The 21,705-nt window shown below is 47.0% G+C and overlaps 1 protein-coding gene across 8 annotated transcripts in view; it reads right to left on the minus strand.

The window, feature by feature from the left end:
- The window catches only part of sorcs1 (sortilin-related VPS10 domain containing receptor 1), a 117,417-nt gene that overhangs the window by 37,588 nt on the left and 58,124 nt on the right, over positions 1–21,705 (minus strand). For all 8 annotated transcript variants that reach the window (XR_003670462.1, XR_003670463.1, XM_028402933.1 and 5 more), the window contains exons 3-4: positions 15,447–15,546; positions 4,719–4,877 (exon numbers count right to left, since the gene is read on the minus strand). Coding sequence is in view for 6 of the 8 variants with exons in the window: in XM_028402933.1 (XP_028258734.1) it covers positions 4,719–4,877; positions 15,447–15,546 (259 nt within the window). In the remaining 2 variants the exon portion in view is untranslated. The remainder of the gene's footprint in view (positions 1–4,718; positions 4,878–15,446; positions 15,547–21,705) is intronic.

A 21,705-nucleotide genomic window follows, 5' to 3' on the forward strand; every position in this document is an offset into this window, starting at 1 on the left:
GAGCCAATCAGCAGCAGGTACACCTCTCACTGCAGTTCTATATCCTCTGGTTCAACAGACACCAGAGAGGAGCAACCGTCGCCACGGAGACAGCGAGGCTGCAGCAACGAGGACAAAAAACATGGAGGAAAAAAAAAACAAAGAAAGTTTGTGATGCTGAGGAGTACAGTTAGAAACACACACACACAAATCTGTGTTTTTCAAAAGACCATTTTTAATGTTCAACATTTTAGTATGCATGCTGTAGCTGGTTTAAAGCTTAGCATTAGCTTTTTAGCCTCTTTATATAATGTAATACTTCAACACACAGTGGAGGAAAGTCATTGGCTGTTTGTGGAGGGAACACAGGAGAGGCTAACTTCCTGGTCAGACAAAAATCAAACAAACATTATCTTCCTAACCAGCAGGGCTGAGACATGATGCCAGAACTGCAGTTCCTCAAATGGCCACTTGAGGCTGGCTCCAAAACTCAATCCCCACTGACCTCCATGGTGAAATGTCAAACTTTACCATCCATCCATTTTTAACTGCTTATCCGGGGCCGGGTTACAGGGGCAGCAGTCTCACCAGGCACTTCCTCCAGCTCTTCCAGGGGAACCCTGAGGTGTTCCCAGGCCAGCCGAGAGACATATACCCTCCACCGCGTCCTGGGTCTCACCCGGGGTCTCTTCCTGGGGGGGGGCATGACAGGAACACCTCCCCAGGGAGGCGTCCAGGGGGTGTCCGAAGCCACCTCAGCTGACTCCTCTCGATGTGAAGGAGCAGCCTCACCCGCTCTCTAAGGGAGCGCCCAGCCACCACCCAGCCATTTCGGCCGCTTGTATCCGCGATCTCATCAAACTTTAGGTCAAACTTTACAGCAGCTTTAATTATACTAACACTAAGAATATAAGACGACCTCTTTGAGTGACAGGTGACTCAGATGGAGGGCCCGCCCACCGCCGCTCTACTCAGAGCTTCAGTGATACTTTAGTTACTCAGTACACCTACGACCTTGACAGTCTGATGTTCTCGCCGAATTCTCTTTGTCCTCAGACACACACCTGCATCCTCTGACGAAGCACAATGGTAAACCCGTTTACTCTGCAGCTTACAGCTGCAGTTTAATGAGCCATTCAACTGAGTTCACTGTTTCAAGCTGGACTTTTTCCATTTTGAGCATGAGCAGCCATGCATGATGTGTAAACAATCATTTATTAGCGGATAACAGAAATGTGACTCTGTTTGTTTATATTCATTTATTTTCTAATTGTGTTTATTTACTCTTTGATGAAGGGTGCAGCCGAGGCCAGGATGAGGCTGGGCTGCATACGGATTATCAGCATCTCCATAACCACATCATTTATGTTTAAAAACACACACATCAGCTGAAGACTGAGGGTGGCGGCGAGAACAGTGGCTCGAGGCTTTAATTCGGTCCTGATTGGATGAAGCGTAGCTGCCTTCACCAGAGAGGACACAAACTCTATATCCAGATGCAGATGCAAAGGAGGAGGGGGGGGGGGCAGGAAATCACTTTGACTAATTACCCTCCTACAGCAAGTTAGTATGTAGCCAAGCAAGTGACAGTGAAGAGGCAGAGAGCTGGAGAAGTGGGGAGGAGGAGGGAGGAAGAGGAGGAGGGAGGAGGAGAGAGGGGGAGAGGGGGCTGTCGGCGCAGCCTTTACAACCTCCAAAAGGTCTCTCAATCAACAAATGCAGCCGCAGTGCCAAACAGGAGGCGAGGAAATTGAAAGAGAAGCAGTTCTGGGGTGGAGACGATGTGTGTGAGCGAGCGAGGGAGGGAGGGAGGGCACGGGTGAGTGAGCGGGAGGGAGGGGGAGATAGAGAGAGACTTGGAGAGGGGGTGAGTCCTGACACCCGACATGCAGTGAGCGAGGGAAGAGAGTAGCACAGATACAGTTAATGAACATGTTTTAGTACAATGTCCACACATGGTCCCTAAAAAACATGTTTCCTCTGCCGTGTGTTCCTCGGCTCAGTGTTCACGGCTCCTCCATGGAAACATCACGGATACGAGCAGAGAACTCAACATGTGTGTGTGTGCAGAACAACACTGAAGGACAGGAACCACAGCGTGAAGGTGAAGAAGGTCTGAGGAGACATCACATGAAGCTGATCCAGCCAACAGAAAGACAGCGGCTCCACATGTTTACATTCATCTGTTTACATGTTATTGCTGCAGAAAGCTGCAGAGCTGAACTATAGAAGTCTGCAGAATCTACGAGCCAAAGATATCTGTGGAATTCTGAAAAGGCGTGCCCTGGATTTAGCCTGACAGGTACCCACAGGCATCACTCCAGCAGTGGAGGCTTACAGAGTGAGTGGGAGGTGCACGCTGCTGCGGGTCGGAGGCAGCTAATCCTCGCCCGCTCCGTTCACGGAGCCAGTTTGGAAGAGTTGCCTGGTTACTGAACTCGGGGCACGAACAGACACCACTTTCCTGTAATAGTGTTGGCAGGACTGCCGAGTTATCGACGCTGTAAACAAGTCAGAACCCAGAGATCATATTTAACTACAGTGAAGACGAGCCTATGCTCTGTTTGAACACATCAGACATGTCCACAGAGGGGTTAATTTAACCGACGGAGAACTGTTTGTAACTGTAGAGACAGCAAAGAACATCTGCTGAACACTTCTCAGCCTTTGCCCTTCATGCACATTCATACAAGCATATTCAAAGCATCAAGGACGGGCCAACATGGAGCCCACAAAACAAAACAAAGAGAGGCCGACTTTTAAATACACTACTCAGGCTTTACACACACACACACACACACACACACACACCCGGGACTCCTCAGGCACCGCCATCATGTGTCTATGGCTGTTTCCTGGAGGAACCACACAGACCACACAATGATTCATACAGAGCGTTTATGTGCATTGTTGCTTGGGTCTAATCTGCAGTAAAACTGTCCAGATGTCTGAAGCCATGAATGACTCATTGTCACACACACTCTCCACTGACAGTATTTTAAAAGCTCAGACTGAAATTTACATTGACTCAGAGCGCTCTGCCTTTTACTGCAGTAATCTGGAGTCAGGGCTGAAACTAAACATAAAGTCAGATGGTTTTCATGTGTCGTCACATGGACTGAGTGTGTGTGTGCGGGGGGGGGGGGGGGGGGGGGGGGGGGGGGTCTTTATAGTGGTGGCACAAAGTGTTTCAGTGGGGAAAGGCATGTTCACACACACACACACACACACTGTACATCTTCATCCTCACGCCTCCTGCAGAGGGGAGCGCCTTCATTATTCATCACAGCTGAAACATTAGGCTCCAATGGGCTGAGCTGCTCAGCTGCATGAAAAGCATGTTATTAATGCAGACATTTTAAAACGCCCATAAGCTGCACCTCTCTGTTTTACTCTTGTCTCACTAGTTCAAACCCTGTTCACACTGGGGAAATCAATCCAGCTAGAGCGGGATTCAGGCAGTATCTGGATATATCTGGATTGATTTCAGTCCACCTCTCGGAGGTGGATGTAGCCGGATTGGCTTACATCTAGCTCAGGTCTGAACGTAAACGAATTCCGCTAGTGGTGTCATACTTCCGGTTCACGGGGACAGTGTCCGGGTCACATACAAAAGCCGTATGTAAACAACCGTCGAACTACGACAGCTTTGCCCCGAGTTTATTTTCCACAGGGCTACAAAGGAATAAACTGTTTTTTGAACGGAAAAGAGCGAAAGAACGAGCGACACGGGGCAAAAAAAACGCACAACGCATGCGCACACAAGGTCCTACCGCGGCCTGAACGGACTCTGTATATTACGAGGCCCCACCTAGTGGAGGACAACAGACGAGCCGTATTAAGTGACTTTAAGAGACTTTCAGGGCCTTACTCACTCTGCCTCCTATAGAACACAATACTTAAAAATAAATAATAAAACTCTCTTTAAATACTAATTTTTATTTTGTGACATCACAAAGTATGACAATGGTCATTTTGTTTTCAATATAAGGTGAGTGTGGAGATTTTAAATGCTGTTAGATGCACTTTAACAGGATTAGTTTTATTATCTTGTCTTGAATTGATTGATTGAGCCTCCTGAATGATCATTTGTGGAGTTGAAAAAAAGAAGAGGAAGAATAATATATCAAAACTTAAGAAAACTAAAAAGACCTGATGCACATGGTGTACAGTGTCATCACAGGCCCGCTGCCTCTGTTGAAACTTGGCACAGATGATCTCTGCAGTTATTACAAACTACCAGAGGTCCTCGGGTAAAACTAATCCTGTGTGAATGAGGCATGAGTGTGACTATCGTCAGTTCCTGAGTGTCTCAGTGATGCTAGCTTACCCGCTAACACAGCTCTCCTTCAGAGGTGACATGAAGTCTGGATAACAATAAAATGTTTTTTGGGTCTCAGTGTTCTTTACATCCTGGTGTCTAGGGTCACAGTTTGCACTGATGGTGCTGCTACAAACACACCACAGTCACTCACCACTCTGGGTAAACTTTAAAAACCTCCGTCTCCATCCTTTGTGTAACACCTGAACTCTCCTCCACCTCTCTCTATGAGTGAGCTTCATGAACTCCGCCTGTGCGCCTCCAGCCAAGCTCTTGTGTAACAGGATCTCAGATTTATCCGCCTCACTCACAGGCGCAGTAATCCCAGCCTGCTGTTGCTTATCTGACTTAGCGTTCAGCTTCTTTTGATACCTCTGAACGACCGGCCCAGCTGAACTGGCCGGGCTCCTTCCCTCACCTTTTGGTCGTGGCTGTAGGCCAGAATCCAGTCCTCCTGCTCGGGATGGAAGAGCAGGCTGAGGATGTAGAAATTCAAACGGTACTTCTGGTAGGTGGCGCCCTCGTCTGTGCTGATCAGCAGGCTGCTCTCCACCTCCGGATCGGTGAGGAGCATGATCTGAAGATGGCGAGAAGGAAGACGGGTTAGCAACGGGGCTAACAGGAGGAAGCAGCCTGCTAAACGGCTGCATATAATTACACATGAGAGCTGCTTTGTGGCTTTTTCTTTTGATTGAATCAATTCCTCTGTGTGTGTGTGTCGCACAGAAAACATACTGAGACAAGTCAATCAAGGCTGATTACCATATTTAAGATGAAAGCATATTATTATAACAGTAGCTGCAGATTAGCATGTAAAAAAAAAAACTTGTCAGTTTTTTCCTCCACATCTAAAATAATAAGTCAGATCTGTGATGATATAATCACTGTGATACATCTGGCAGTAAATGGGTGTGTGTGCCACTGATTCAGTCTCTTCATTCTCTGCTCAGTCAGGCCTTGAAAGCCCTGATTTCCCATGAGCTCCTTTCTTTTCTGAGAGGTCCAACAGTTTTTTATTTTTTTATTTTTTTGCTCAGTTCTGGCTCCGTCCCCAGAAAAAAAACACACACACACACAAAAAGGATCCCTGGATAATATCCGATGCAAATATAATTGAATTAGCAGCCCTCGACAGAGGTCTCATCATTAAAGGAGCGAGCAGAGGGTCGCTGCAGGCTGCACACACTGGATGATGCTGCACGAGTGAAGCCTATAATCAATAGAACCAGCAGTGGAACATGCACTCACTGAAGCCAGCGCTCATGATCTCATGTAATGACACTTAGGTGCTTAAAGTTCTCACATCCAGACAGCTCTCTGCCACCACCAGTCCGATAGTACTGTTGACGGTCATGTGACTGTCTGCACAAATCAATACGCCTGAGGAGCAGCGAGCGGTGCAGCGTGTGACCGCATCAGTTCATGGTGCGACCGTATGTCCACGGGTTCTTCTGTACAGTGAGAGGAGCCACCACACCATCACCCAGCACCCAGCACACACCCTGGTTACCCTGGTTAGACTTTATATAACTGTCAACCGCCACCATGTTGGCAACATTTAGGTCCTAATATAATTAGAGTGAGTTATATAAAAGTTCTCCCTAGTGCAGCTGTCACAGAAAACAACACACACACTGTTCAACCAGGCTGTGACGATGTTTGTTTCTGCTGCACAGTTGGATGTTTTACCATGGAGGTCTGTGAGGAGTGGCTGAGAAAGCAGTTTTGGAGCCCCCAAAAGGCTCCATAACTGCTTTCTCAGCCCCAAAGGACCCATGAAAATCTCTCAGAGTGAGACTCCTAACAACCAAAAACTAAAGATTGTGGAGGACTGGACTGACACAGAGTTAAAGCCACTTCACACCGAGACATCAAACCACATGGTTCAATGGATTCGAAAGGTTTTTGTGTGCAGCTATTTTGGGGATTGGCCTGAGTGCATCATGTAGTACATGGGGTAATGAGAAGTCCGCAGGAACATCAAAGAGCATCAATTGAGCATTTTCAGTCTCAGGTGAGTTTCTCCCCACTTCCTGGTTCTTCTTTTTTAATGTTGACATCTATGGATGTACAGTGTGAGCAGTCAGAGCATCAGAGCATCGGGCCATACAGTGTGAGAACAAGGTTTATGAGATAAACATAAAGATGGTGTCCCTGCAGCCAGTGAGGTGCATACATGTGGGCTAGGGTTTACATTAATACAGGGCCATCACAACATGTGTGTTTTTGGTCAGTCAGAGGCCACAGGAAGTTCCTCAGTTCCTGACTCCTCTGTTGCCGGCGGGTTAATAACATTGTTGTGTATTTAAGGTGACGCACAGCGGACACGTTTGCTTTGAGGATGGCCTTTAGCATGACAATCTCTGTGCACCATCATGTCATCAGACAGCAGAGAGAACGAGAACACACACAGCTCTCACAGTCAATATCCCTCTCAGTGTGGCACCGAGAGCTTCTGGTCGCCCGTGCTGGCGAACCATTTGTCAGCAGACGCTCGGGCGGCAGCAGCCGCGGTGGGCAGACCCACTAACACCAGTTCATCAATCACTGAAGGCACATATAAGGCCACATACGTGAGCCACATGCTGACCGACTCAATCAAATGCACTCAAATGCAGTCTGAAGTACAAATCCCCATGAAAGTTTTTTCATTCCCTGGAACGGTGCGCAGCTGGAGGCGGAGACTACTTTATAATTGGCTGGCGTGTTTGTGGTAAACGAGGGATTACTGAAGCATTAGATGTGTTGGCATGCTCATGGAGCTGTATGCAGATCAATGCAGCCGGTTGAGATGTGTAAATACAGTATGGAAATGACTCTCGATGATGCATGGCCCTGTTTCTGCTTTGCTCTAACCTTTTCAGACGCACAGAAAAAATGGATCCCCACAGCATAATGTTATTCAGCTCCAGTGTGGGAATATGAGGCTCTGCTCATTTGCATTCTGCATCAACCTGCAGCCTCCATGACGGTCCGCTGCTGCTCCCACGGCCATACCCGTGTCACACAACCCTGATCTGCTGCCATTCATGTTAATGAGTGAGTCAAAGTAATCGATATTTCTAATAGGAGTGATGGCAGACCAGGTTCCTCCTGTGATGCGTCCACATTTTGTTAGTTGACTGTTTTTACAGAACTGAGGTGCAGTTTGCTCTCAGTGTCCAGCAGGAGGCAGCGTTTTCCGGCACCGAATGGACACGGATGGTCACTGCACAGATAAAAGTTCTGTTGGTGGAGCCCAAAATGGAGGCAACAATAGCAGGGTGAGGGAGGCTCCAACATGAAGCAAATAGTGTTGAAGCTCGACTCTTACTTACTCTTACTAACTCAGATCTTTTAGTCTCGAACACTAAATTGAACGAATCTTTTTGTGAGTATTTTCATTCATTTTTACAGCAGGTGGAGCAGTGTGTCCCTCTTGTTGGTCGTATGTGATCAGGTAGCTGATTAGCATTATAGCCTTAACCCAAGCGGCAGCCTCCGGGGCTCAGACTTGAAGCCCATGAAGTGTCAAAACTTGTAGTTCACGCTGCAACCACTGGGGGCTGGCTCCAGCAGCGAGTCATTTCCCATAGACTCCCATGTTAAAATGGCTTCACAGCAGAAATGAACTTTTTTGAAACTTTTTTTGAATTTTTTAGTTTTAATTATATTCGGACTTAAAATTATGCATAATTATGGGCGTTGCCACTTTGAATGACAGGCGGTTGACGTATCACAGCGCAAGTTTCCTGCTTCCACGATCGCCCGCCCCCATAAACTCCGCTCGTGCTTGTCCATATTTGGAGTTTTGGGAACAGGTTCTTCTGTGGGTGCAGCCATCCTTTACTCCTTTTTTCTCTCTCTGGGCTCTTGCTGCAGATGTTTGGCTGAAGAGGCTGGCATGCGACGGGACTGTGTTGTGAGACCTTTAGCGGCTCCAGCACATGTTTACCGCTGACATTTATCAACCTCTTGTGAATACTTTACTCTCTCCTGGCTGGAGCTGCTCCCCCTTTCACTGCCCTTTGGCTTCAATTATGCGACTCAGCTTCGCTGGCTTAAATACAACCTGAAGCTAACTTTCTCTTCTCTGCTGATACACATGTGAAATAATCCACAGTTACTGCTGCAGCATTTATACAGAATAACCCAGAGAGCCCCTCCTTCACACAGAAGATGGAATCATAAGCTGCAGCAGAGCTGGTTTTGTAAAGCCTCTTGTCCTTTATCTCCTGTTTGAAATATATATATAATAAACTGCGACTGTCCGAGGACTCTCGGTGGAATAAAAAGAAAAACATGTCTGAACATGAGTTCCCAGCAGTTCCCTGTTGGATGTGAAGGCAGCCTCTCTCTCAGAGAATGTGATGAACGTGAACTCGCCTTGACCCCCTGACTGTCCCGGCTTGGCTGCTCTCTGTCATGTAAAATTGATTTGGAGTACAGGACAATGGCTGCAGGGCTTCTGCTGGCTCCGTCAGTCCAGCTCTGACCTGTACCCTGAGGTGGAGCCTCTCCGTTCAAAACTTCTGCTCCAAACAATCCAAACAAACAGGAAACCGGAGAAAGCGCTTTATTAGCTCGGATTAAATCATTCAGAGCTGCTGCTGCTGCTACTGAAGAGCTGCAAACAGGGTCCCCAGAGAGAACCCGTCTCTGACTCCTTTCTGTCCCGATCTGAAGTCAGAGGCAAGAAGTCTATTTATCGCAGGAAATTAACCCAAGATTTATAGAGAGGAGTCACCATCCAATTACAGGTTGACTGTATGAAATGGAAAATATGGAGCTAATTTCATTAATATTCCCTCTCACAGTATTTATGCCGCTGCTGCAGTAGAACACACTCAATTATTCCTCACACACATCTTAAATGTCCTCCAGCCGACACGTACACACTTCATTAACCTTTGTCATTTTCAACCTTTTTGGCCTCATAATTTACACCCTATCTCTCTCACACACACACACACACACACACACACACTCAGAGTAAAATGATATTCTGTCTGTCCATGTGTGCCTGTATGGACTCTTATGAACAGTCATGGTGGGCAGCTGAAGCACAGGCTTCACTCGTAGGTTTATTGTCGGCAGCTGAGTCCACCTAAACTCCCTGTTAATCCAAATGAAGCCTCCTGTCTTCTATCCGGACTCGGCGGTGGGAGCTCAGAGCCCGCTGCGTCTTTGTCCTCACAGAGATGTGGCTCAGAGACAGAGTTCTGGACGCCTCCGTCCAGCTGGATCGGCTGGTTCGGTGCTGACAGACGTGCAGCTCTGCGCCGTGGTGGCTGCTGTGTTTACATCAGCTCAGCTTCTACTTCCTGCTGCTCCCTGGTGGAGCAGAGGCTCCACTCCATCAGTTATTTTGGTCCAATTTTACTTCACTCTTAACATGAGCTAGCAGCTATGCTAATGAATACAGGCTAATGATGGAAGTATCAGCTCTAATGCCAGAGCTCTGCATCACCTCTAACAGCACATAAGGATGTTCCTCTTCCATCAGACGGCTACGAAGCTAATGCTAACAGACAGACAGGGACTCTAACGAGTTAACTGTACTCCTGGAGTGCGAGCCGAGCCTGGTGCATCCATGTGGAACCATGTTAACGGAGCAAACTGTCTGCAAATCAAATCACTCCTCTTCTGCATGAATATTCACGAGCAGCGCTCCATCCACACACACAGCTCTCAGTGCCGGACATGAAAGCAAAGAGTCGATACACATATTCATAATTATTACTTCTCCTCCAGCGCCTCAGCCAGGTGCTTCCAGCGGTTTGATCCGTCCTATTAAACCAAACTCTGTCTCTTGATCAGAGGCATTTAAGGCCGTGCTAATTGAACGCTGCCTGACATTTGAGCTCACCCGGACCCCCACCAGACCTGACAAACATGTCAGCGTCTGCCTTTCAGTGTAATTGGGCTTCCATCTCGGCTCGGCATGCTGCCCCTCGTGTGAGCTGTGTGTGTGAAAACACACTCATGAATGAGCAGAGACAAGACAAACAAGTTAAGTTTCGATAATTAAGCAGCAGCATTCCCACTCCAGACGTCTTGATCTGCGTGGAGCTGCTGGAATAATAAATTCTTCACAGCGATCATCAATAAATAACTCGACAGCATATGCCACGCGCCTTTCTGAGGGGCTCAGGCCTGTTTCCTGACAGGATAATACACACTGGACTCAAGAGTTCTCTCTCTGCTGTTCACACTGAAGGGGAACACCCACAGCTCACCTACACCTACCTCCTCCCTCCCTCTCAGCCTCTCCGTCAGCCTGCCTCTCTTCATCTCTCGTCCAGATTTGCGTCCTCCTCCTCCTCCTCCTCCTCCTCTGGGCGTTTTCCTTCTCTGCTCGTCGCAGCCATTTGGAGATTGTGCCTCAGGGCTGACAGATGTTGCGTCCCCTCCCCACCTCCACCACCACCACCACCACCACCACCACCATCTCCACGGAAGCATCATCCGTTAGCTCGGCGCGACCGCTGTGCACCGTGCAGCAAAGCATGGCTGATTCGCTGAGAGTCGTTTGGCATGTAGTGTGTCCTTAAAGAGCCGCTGGACACAAAGACACTTCACGTCCTCCTCCTGCCGTACTTCACTGTGTACATCAGGATGCTGCTGCTCCAGGTGTCCATGTCACACTTGACCTGTTTAATCAGGAGAAACTCTCTGAGTTTGTCGAAGCACTGCAGCAGTTTTCTGTTTGATTTCTATCTTTTGAATTGTTGCATAAACAGGACGTGGATTTCATCCTGAATCCCCTCGGGGGATTCTCTCACTTTTGTTTTTAGCTGTCAGTGAGGCACTGGACATCTTCAGCATCCATAAATACACAAAACAGCCAACGACTGATCTATTAGCTGATGTAATGGATAAACCTGAGCAGACAAATCTGCAAAAATATCATTCTGAAGGCAGAGGAGGTGACGGTGATTACTGCTCACCGCTGCATAATCACCTGTCACAACACACAATGTATGAAAGCCGAGAACAGCGATTAGTTACAATCACATCTCTTTAAAACCACCCTGAGATCACGAGGTGATTCACTTTCCTGTGATAGCCGACCACAAACTTTCTGCAGATGTCTGCAGCACCTGAGGAAAGCGGCTGGACTCTGGAACGCTGCTGCTGCACAGCTTGAATCAGCGAGCGGCCGAGCTCCACTCATCCGGCTCGTCCAGCATCACAGAGCCATGAAAAGCTCGTCATGTAGCATCTGATGCCAAGAAAGCTGCTGCAGCTCAGAACAAAGGAGGCACAACATGAGACACACTCCACTTCAGCTCAGTGTTTTTGGCTCGTTTCATACTTCTGCTTTTGATTTGTTTATCATCAGCTGCTCATGCACTGCTTTTAGTCTCTTTGTATTAACAGCTCTTCTTCATCCATGAACTTCATCACCAATTAGCAGGCTAACTGACTGAGGGCGGGCGGCCATTTGTGATTTAAAGTGACTGTGTGTAGGAGCAGAGAGTTGCTTCCTGGAAGGTGACACTGCTGCAGAGAGAGGCATCAATATTATATTATCACGTTTTTATGTATGAAATTCCGCCGAGCGGTTGCATCACGGCGCCTTCGGACACTTCGAATCTGTTTGTCGCTGAATTTCGAGGACAGTTCAAGGATATGAAATATTAAAGTTCACGACGAGCAGAAAGTCTTTGAAGCTCGGCAGTCTGTGGGAAGGAGGTCCCATCTGAGGTGAATTCATATTCCACCCACCTGCTGCACAGAGAAGGCTGGAAGTGTTCGCTGTGCGTCGTAAAATGGTCTCTGTGGGGGCCCTCAGAGGAGGCCAGCTGTGGAAACATATTATTCTTAGAGCTTTCATTTGACAATTATCCTCTTCTAATTGTCTTTTCGACACATTTTCTATAAACGGTGCTGGTATAAATATTTGTATCTTTCGTCTGAGAGAGACTGGAGGATCAGTATTTAAACAGATAACTGTCTGTTGTCACAGTTTCCACTGAAGGCGGCCATGTTGCTGTTTGTATGGACACTTAGACCCAATGACGGGGAGGGGGGGGGTGACATCTGCATATATGGTGGCTAATGCTAAAGAGGACACTTGGAAACTAACAAGAGGCTGTGGGCATCAAGGCTGCCAAACAGATGATGATAAAAGGCAATAAAAAACAGGCGTTCCCCACATTTTACATGTATTTTACTTAATAAAACAAACAGCAAGCAGCATATTCTTACTTCAGTTTAATGTTCATCAGTCCATCACTGATGGACTATTGTTAGCAGACAGTAGCTAACCAGTTATCTAACTGATGAGCCAGTGACTGAGGGACATGATAGAAACACAGTGCGCAGCGCGACACCTTCACTCCTCATCCACACACACTGAACTCTCAGTCCGGCACTACAGCCCTCAGCTGTCTGTGCGGTCTGTTGGACCAAAAACCTGCACGATGTATTACGTCTGGTATTAACGGTGAGAGCTCTCACTCCATCGATCATTCACACGAATACACACACAAACAAGCAGTGATGCAAGCGATCAGGAGAGAGTGGGACATCGGTGTTATTAAAGATCTTTGCAGCACTGTGAGGACAGATGATAGACGGATCCTCTGCTCAGCCATGACTGTTTGTGTCCGTCCCGGTTAAGTGTCCGGGTGACATTTGGCCTTTTCGTTCCGCCTATTTTACGTTATTATTTTACGTTTGGATTATTGATGCTTCCATGTTTAATAATCGATTCGTCCACAGCCAAATCAAAGAATGCTAACAATTTTTTTCACTAGTTCACAGGATGGAGGATATAAATTGCTATTTTTTTTTAATTCCTATCATTTTTGGTTTATAGGAATATTTAAAACACTGACTTTCACTGCTTCAGTGTTGCTGCTGTGTTTGGGGTGTTTTGTTGAAGTTCACAGTCACAGTCCACAGTGGCAGGATCCATCCGTCACTCGTGCGCTTCCCTTTTGTTTTCGAACCATTAGAGGCATTTGTGTGACTGCAGTCTGTGTGTTTTTAAGCAGCACTCACCATCCTCAGCCATTTACTGTAATAATGCGCTCTCAGGCTAAAACCTAAAATTATTTCCTCTAATGTGCACTCGAGCTGCGTCCTCTCATGTTCGGCCGCAGTATGAAAATTGATGTAATTGCCGTGTTTTCTCCCTGAGTGACCCGCGGGCCACGCCTCTGTTTGTGTCTGTTTTGCTCCGTCATGCTCCACGCTCACTTGCTCTCTGTCAGTCTCGTCTCTGCTGCTCGTCCTCCCTCCATCGTCCCCTGCAGCCGCACAGGCCTGATTTCCCTCCTCTGCCGGGTGAAGAGAGGAGCTTTTGTCAGCCACCAGCCGCGGTCACATGCCGGGGGTGACAGCCAGAGTGACAAACCTGCAGCCTCTGCTGCTGTCGTGTTGGTGTGTTTGAGGCAGAAAGATGCTCCTGTTTTTCTCTATTATTCATATTTACACTGCAGCAGCACAGTCTGAATATCTCAGTATCATCTGTGGACCAATCATCTGTGACGTTGCACGTTTTCTGGCTCTGATCATCACCATGTTGGCAGCTCCACGGTCACGTTAGGAGTGTCCGTGTCCTCTGTCTCCTTTGGAACATCATTGTTTCTGCTCAGTTTGATGGACTGTGCCATTTTTTGTTGTCTTGGTTGAACTTCCTGTTTTATTTTGAAAATCCAAGTCGTTGTCCGTCTTCCTCTGCTTGTCTTTCCATTCTGATTGCCTCTCTGTCTAAAGTGTCTCCACTTGTGTCTTGTCTCCGTCTTCCATGTGCTTCCTCTCAGTCCGGGTGTTGGGATTCTCCTCCATCTGTATCTTTTATTTATGGAGGTTTTGTTCTTTAGAACTTTTGATTTGTACTATGTTGGTTCAGGGTTTAGTTCCTGGTTTTGTTAATTCAGGTGCTTTTTTTGTGGATTTGCAGATTTTATGTATTTATTTATTTGAACTTCCTGTTTTTTATAAAATCAACCTCCTTTTTACAATGAACCACAGCACAGAGTGGTGGAGCGTCGGCTGCCTGTCACTCAAAGCCTTCCGTTAAAGTCACATAGCAGTTGTCACAAAACGAGAACTTATCAACAAAGTTGGACATGAAGGTCTTTGGGGACTGACACATTTTTGTTACCTCAAGTGGACACTGGAGGACCTGCAGTTGTAGCTTTATCCCCGGGGTGAAGCTGTCTGACTAATGGCGGGTTTACACTGTGCGCTTTTGGGCTGTCCCAGACGAAAGACGACCATCGTAGCAGAATCGTGGCGATGTCGTTGCTGGTGGCTCTAAATTGGTGGTCTTCTGCCGCACCGTGAGACAGGTTCAATGACGGATGGTGTCAGCGCCTTGCGAACAATGATAAGCTAAGATAAAATTCTGGTGGTGTGAGAAATTTAGGATGACCGCTGCTGATAACGTGCACTGATGGCGTTGCATGTTGACGTACGTACGCCTACGATTCAGTGAATGGTCATCGTACAATCTGCACGCATCAAACTTGACGTCGTACCAAAGTTTATTAGTATCACATCGCAGAGTGTGTCATGCAGTGGTCTTATAAGACTGATAAAAATGGCACAGTCACGCAGACATGCAGTATTCTGATATTATGACAATGTTCTGTTTTGTGTTAATATGAACCCAGACTGGACAGAATGGACCTGAGTCCTAATGGAATCTGAGTAAATTGACCCGAATGTATGTGAGCACAGAATGAATAGTTAATGCTCAGCAGTAATCTGTGAAATGATGCCAAGATGTTCATTCTACCACAAAGTTTGTCTCACAGAAACATCAGCTCAGCTCATCAGCGGGTTCGCCCCCTCTCTCTGACCTCACAGGTCTCCCCTGATTGGCTGGACAGCTGGTGACTCTGACCTGAGGCAGGGCTGCAGTTCACCTCTGTTATTAAAGAATAATGAACCCAGCCGTCCTGATTAGGGCCGTGTAAAGGGAGCAGGAACAGAGACAGACCTGATCCATGCAGGGGCGCCACCTGCAGGAAGACCCCGCCCTGTCCTGCCTGATTTGTATTCATTTTAGAAACGAGATGATTTCTGTTGATGTGACATTGCAGGAAGTGACAGACATGGAGGCGGCTGAGTCACAGACAGCAGCAATATGTCTGCCTGTGTCACACACTGCAGCACGCTGCGTCATTAAAAACAAGGAGACCTTTACCTTCCTCTTGTTGTTCGGGCTCACGTACAGATAGCTGAGAATCGTCTTCACTCCCACTTTGTCATTCAGCTTCTGGTACGTCGCTCCGTAGTCAGTTGACCTGAAATTTAATCAGAGACATCAGACGGTGAATTCCTTGCTGCAATTAAAAGTTCCCTCTTTGATAATTCAGCGTGATTCAGAGGGGAAGCAGCTCTGATCGGATGGAGTCTCCAACATTCATTACTGTCACTCACTGTGGAGGCTTCAACCTGCACATCCAGAATCCAGAGTGTGTCACATAAACACACACACACACACACACACACACACTGCCCAGCTCCACCTTCGGGGCACCGTCACTCTACACCTCCAGAGCGGGGACCGTTGTTTCTGGTCCCCAAAAGTCCTGGTTCTTGCTGTGACGCTATAGGCCTACACTGTCGGGGGACACAAACATGATCCACGGAGCAGGACCCTGTCCCCCTCTACCCCCCCTACAATGAACAATAGCACAGCTGGCCTTACAGAGGCCAGACAGGATGGCTGCCGTCCTTTAACAGTTCATAAGCTGTCGACGCAGTTTTTGCTGCGTGTTTGTTCCTCTCTCTCTCTCTTTCCATCAGTCTACCTCTTCTTCTCCTCTTCTAGCCGGCCGGCTATTGGCTGCAGACAGGAGTCTGTCCTGCCTCATGGACTGTACAACACCTCATCTCTGTGTCAGAGATAACACAGACTGACTGATTTTATATTTTCAAATTGCACACTTTTTTCTATTTTCTGTAAATATGTCTGTACTGTTTATTTTACTGTAAGAGGTATGAGTCTATTCTATTCTGTTCTGTTCTGGCAACAGGAAGGTTCTCCTTATGAGCCGGGTCCATTCAAGGTTTCTTCCTGTTAAAGGGAGTTTTTCCTGACACTGTCAAGGGGGTTCAGGCTCCGGGGCTCTGTAAACATCGACAGTAAAAACTATGGACAGAGCTTCCGTGACTTCACCTGTCTGAAGAGCTGTTTTGAGGCTCAGTGGGAGGCCGCCATGTTGGTAGCATCACGTCCGCCAAAACTCCAAATATGGACAAAGAGGGGGAGCACGAGCGAAGTTTAAGGGGGCGGGCGATCGTGGAAGCAGGAAACTCGCGCTGTGATACGTCAACCGCCTGACGCTCAAAGCAGCAACGCCCATAATTATGCGTAATTTTAAGTCCAAATATAATAAAACAAGTGAGTTGTAAAAAAATTCACCCCCGTACAATTGACACTAGAAGAGAACTGATCATCTGAGACCAGAGTGGTTTTTTTGTACCAGGCTGTAAACATGTTCTTTTCTGCTGTGAAGTCGGCCATTTTAACATGGGAGTCTATGGTAAGTGACTCGCTGCTGGAGGCAGCCCCCAGTGGTTGCAGCGTGAACTACAAGCATCTTTAGACAATTCTGACTGTAAAAACAGCTAAAATATATAAATTATTATTATTATACAAACTAAATCCCTCTTTCCCTGTGTGTGAACTCATTTAATTTGTCCTCATATCCGAGCTATAATCCGTTGGTCACGGCCTGCCCACACAGAGCCTCTTCGATTTGAACAATAATTCTTTACACCTGCTTCTCAACAAAAAAGCACAGATTGCATTTGACATATTCATATGATATTACATGAATTATAAACAGCAAAACTGGACCATAAGATGCCACCGATCTGCTAACAAAGAGAGATGGAGATCCTGCCTTGATGCAGCTTGTGGTTTTTTGTCTGATGTGTTTTCATATTTAAAAATTAAACTGAGGAGAAGTATGTTTAATCTCTTCAGAGAGTCAGATGACAGAGTGCGCTGTGAGTGGTTTGGTTTAAACGCCGCTCGCTGAGCTTCACTCAGGAACACATAACAAACACGGCTGTGACTCCATCATTTCCATAGAAAAGTAAAGTGTTAAATGCGGTGTTGGCATTTCAGTCCAGCTGTGAAGGTTTGAGCGACTCCTCTGAGCTGTCAGCTCTAATTTATTTAGAGACTCCTGAGGCTCAATCAAGGATCCTCATTTCACGTGAAGATGGAGAAAGCATACAAATCTTTAAAAAGCAGCCTCGTGTGACTTCAAATGAAGCAATCACCGACATTGAGTCCTTCCTGCAGCCGTTAAATCAGGCTGAGGTCCGGGTTTAAAGGCTCCTCACAGAGCTTCACACTTCACGTCTACAGCCAGCCGTGAAAATACAGAAATATTCATGGATTATTGTCCATTTCTGTCTCATTTAGTATACTGAATTCAGTTGGGAGCTGGTTTCCAATGGCGATCACACACACAGAACTCTCTCCTGAGGCGGGCATCATTCATCAGAAGCCACTGGACAATGACATCATCAGGTATTGATCGGCCCCTGCCACACTTGATTTAGAGCGTGGTGACGTGTTTTTTAGTGTCACAGCAGCTTCGGACACATGGCGATAAAATGGCCGAGGCCCGGCAGAACCCGCAGAGATGAAAATGAGTTTCTCAAGGACGATAATTCTGAGTGAAGCTCGTCTGCCTTCTGAGACGCTGTGTGTGTGTCTGTGTGTGTGTGTGTAGCTCTGACCCCGCTGATGTGAGGAGCTTCTTCAAACCCACCGGGACACACCGCACTTCACAGAAGGACAGCCAGATTAGTCTGAATTTGAAATGTCCAATAGTACCTGAATGCAGCACAGACCCTTCCAGTGGTTCCTGAATGCATCATTCTAACTCTGCTTTGGGACCAGGTCTCACGGCCCCCTCTTTTAGCTTTATAATCCCTCTCAGACTCTTACATCCTCTGTTGCCTTCATGAATTAAGCACCAAACCACAGAACTCTACCTGCTTGCTCTTTTGTGTGTTTTAAACAATAACAGATACATTATTTATATGAAGCGAGTCAAAGCTTTTAATCGGTGAGTTTTGTTTTATTGCTGTATTTTAATCATTAATGTTTTATTCTTCATCTTTTTGTTCTGCTCTTGTTATTTTTATTGGATTGTATTTATTGTCGTTTTTTATTTTGGTTTATCTCATAGAGATTTTTTTTTTTTTTTTTTTTTTTTTTAAATCGCTAACCCGATCGACCCTGGTCTTTGGTCCACTTCACAGACTTCAGTCAGGTCTTTGTGCAGCTCAGTCAGTAACACTTCGTCCTCCTGGAGAGAGTTCTTCACTAGAAGAGACGTCTGCTTCATCTATTGTCATGTTGGAGAGAAAACCAGGACCCAGACCCAGGAAGTGAAGTGTTTGTTGGTCTGCAGCCTGGCAGTCCTTCCAGTCTGTGTGTTCTGTCTCCAGGTGGTCTCTAGCAGACTTCAGTCTGTGGCCTCTGTCTCCAGGTGGTCTCTAGCAGACTTCAGTCTGTGTGCTCTGTCTCCAGGTGGTCTCTAGCAGACTTCAGTCTGGTCTGGAGGTGTCTTCTCTGCAGTCTGGCAGTCCGTTCCTGTGAGGGTCTTCTCTGACTCTTCAGGTCCAGACCTGGTTCAGTCCTTCAGTAGTGTCTCTGCAGCTGTTCTCGGCTCTTCAGACTCATCTCTCACTAGTTTTCTTTCCAGAACCTTCCACATGTTTCTCTTCCTGTCTCTGACAGTCTGGTTCTGTTGGACTCTCTGTGAACTTCTTGATTAACCCCCTCACAGCAGCTCTTCAGACTTGACGCTCTCTGATGAACTTGTAGATCTTCTCCTGCTTCTGCAGACCACACAGTATCATTGATAACAGTGATCAGTACTATGGATAAATAATCTGAACTTGGCATGTTTCATCATGTTATTCTTTATATTCATAAAAACATAAAAATTCTGCTAGTCCCCTCAGCAACAACCAGGAAGTCAGGACTGACATGTGACCTGCCTGGGATTCAGAGGGTTAATGGACACAGGAGCTGTCCTATGCAGACTGCACTCCTCCCAAAACACTCAGTGTCGCTTTAAGAATGGAAGCTGCTACCGAACCTGACGGGCAGGAATATGATGGAAGGGGACTGCGGATGTGGAGGGGTGGAGGGGTGGAGGGGGGGGGGGTATGATTTAGCCTGCTACTCCAAAGATATACAGTGTGCTGAGGCTTTCATAAATCGGTCCGTCTGTCCGTCTGTCGGCTGGGTCTGGCGGTGCTGCTGGTGTTTTCTGCTGCAGTGACCTCATGTTAACTATCCTGAGGTGCAGGCGGCTCTTATCCTCCACGCCGCCATTAATCAAACTCCCCACAGAGAGCGTAAACGCCGTCTAGTAGCTGCCTATCACTGTGTGCTACACTCTGGAAATTATAATTGAAACTCTATCTAATAAGCCCTTTAATACACGACTGTGGACATTACTCTAATCTCAGAAAGTAGAAAGACGCAGTTAAAGGCTGTCTGTGTGTGTGTGTTTTAACATTTAACACTCTGAATCCTAACCATTTGGCTCATCCACCCCCCCCCCCCCCCCCCTCAGTACTGTGTGGATTTTTGGGTTTTAGATTTGAGTAGACTTTCAGGTGTGATGCATTCAAAGACCCTGGGATGCTGCATTTCTGGGTGTGATGGCGTTGCTGTCTGTCAGCTTGTGTTTTGTGAGGTCAGCTTCGCTCTGAGTCTCTGCTGCTGTGTGGTTCTTAGTCTCAGGTTTTCTCTCAGTCCATGTCTCAGTTTCTGACCACTGCTGAGGATAATGATTGACAGGCTCCACGCTGGTTAAAAGTTTCACTGCTGTTACCTCACGCTGCTTTTTGGTTCCGAGCTGCTCGGTTTAGTGTCTCCCTGAGGAGTGTGTGGGTCTCTGGCAGTTATCTGCTGCTCGTCCATCTTCCTGCCTGTGAACTGTCCACTGATGTTCTGCTCTCTCATCGTCCTCCCAGCTCGCTCACAGTGTGTTCTCTCATCTGTCCCTCTGTCTGGACCTTCCACCTCGTCTCTAATCATCCGTCCATTACCGGCGTTTTCTCAGGTTTATACGGAGCGTCAGCAGCAGAGGCGCGTTATGACAGGAAGCAGCGGCCTCACTTGATCCTGTGTGAGGTGAGTGCAGCCATGTAGCGGTACATTTACTCCTCTGTGGAGGAGTGTGTGTGTGTGTGTGTGTGACCCTGATGCCTCTTTCCTCCATGAAGGACACAAAAAACACAGAAACACTTTTACTCAGATGAAGTCAGTCATGCACTGAACATGGCCACACTACAACCACGAGAGCAGGTCCCTGCAACACACTGTGGGCTGAACGTCCTTTAATCTCAGTCCAGCTTTTAATCCTGCTTTTGAAACTAACATCAAAATAATTGATACAACTCAATACGCAGTAACATTTAGCTATACCTGTGCTAATGTTAGCCTGTGGGGCCTCTGGATTCTGAGTGCTTTTTATTCTGTGCTTTTTATGACGGTATTTAATAATTCTTTATCTTTTTATGAGATGGTTCATTACCTGATTCTGGTCTATTGTGACATTTAATTAGAACAAACCACTGTGGTGTAAACGTAGGAGGAGCTGATGCTGTCAACATTTTGGACAAAATCACTGTTTTCTGTGGTAAGTAGCTGTAATAACAGCGACTAAGACCCCGTTCACACTGGGGAAATCAATCCGGCTAGAGCAGGCTGTGCGTGAACCATGCTGCGATTGGTCGCAGAACACACAGACAGAAGGAGGAAGTACAGCGACGATGGACAGTTTAGATGAGCAGCTGGCAAACAGCTCCGGGAAGGAGAAACACGGCGCACAGAGGAGAGCGTCTGTCCAAAAGGTGGCGATAAAAATTAATCCCAGTATTGATCACGGCGTTACAGCGGCTGGATGCACATTAAACACTGGGAGACGGGATGTGTTATTGCAGACAGTGATCCACACGTTCACAGAATTAAACTCACACAGACCAGAGGTCTGCTACAGTCAACTACACTGATCTTCCATCTATTGTCATGCTGCACGCCCTCTTCCCTGAGCATTATCAGCTCATTAGGCCAGGTAACCACGACTCACAATTTGCAATACAACTGCATTGTCAACCTTTTGTGTGTGACGTGTGCTGCGTAGGAGGGCCGTATGATGAGTTCTGCACACACACGTCTCGCGGAGTATGGTGCCTCCATGCCGAAACAAACTTTTTTTTTACTCTTACCACCCGTGGAGCGAGTTCTCTGTTCCCGTGGAGTATGGAACAGCCTTAACATGCATGGATCTGGCCATTTCAGTGACTTTAGTCCCTTCAGGGTGATTGAGGCACCCTGTCAGACTTAAGTCTGCTGATTTGTTGAAAATAAACGAGGCTTTTCTAACGTGTTGAAATGTGTGAATACTGTACGT

Source organism: Parambassis ranga, chromosome 1 (assembly GCF_900634625.1).
Source record: "Parambassis ranga chromosome 1, fParRan2.1, whole genome shotgun sequence".
NCBI lineage: Eukaryota > Metazoa > Chordata > Actinopteri > Ambassidae > Parambassis > Parambassis ranga.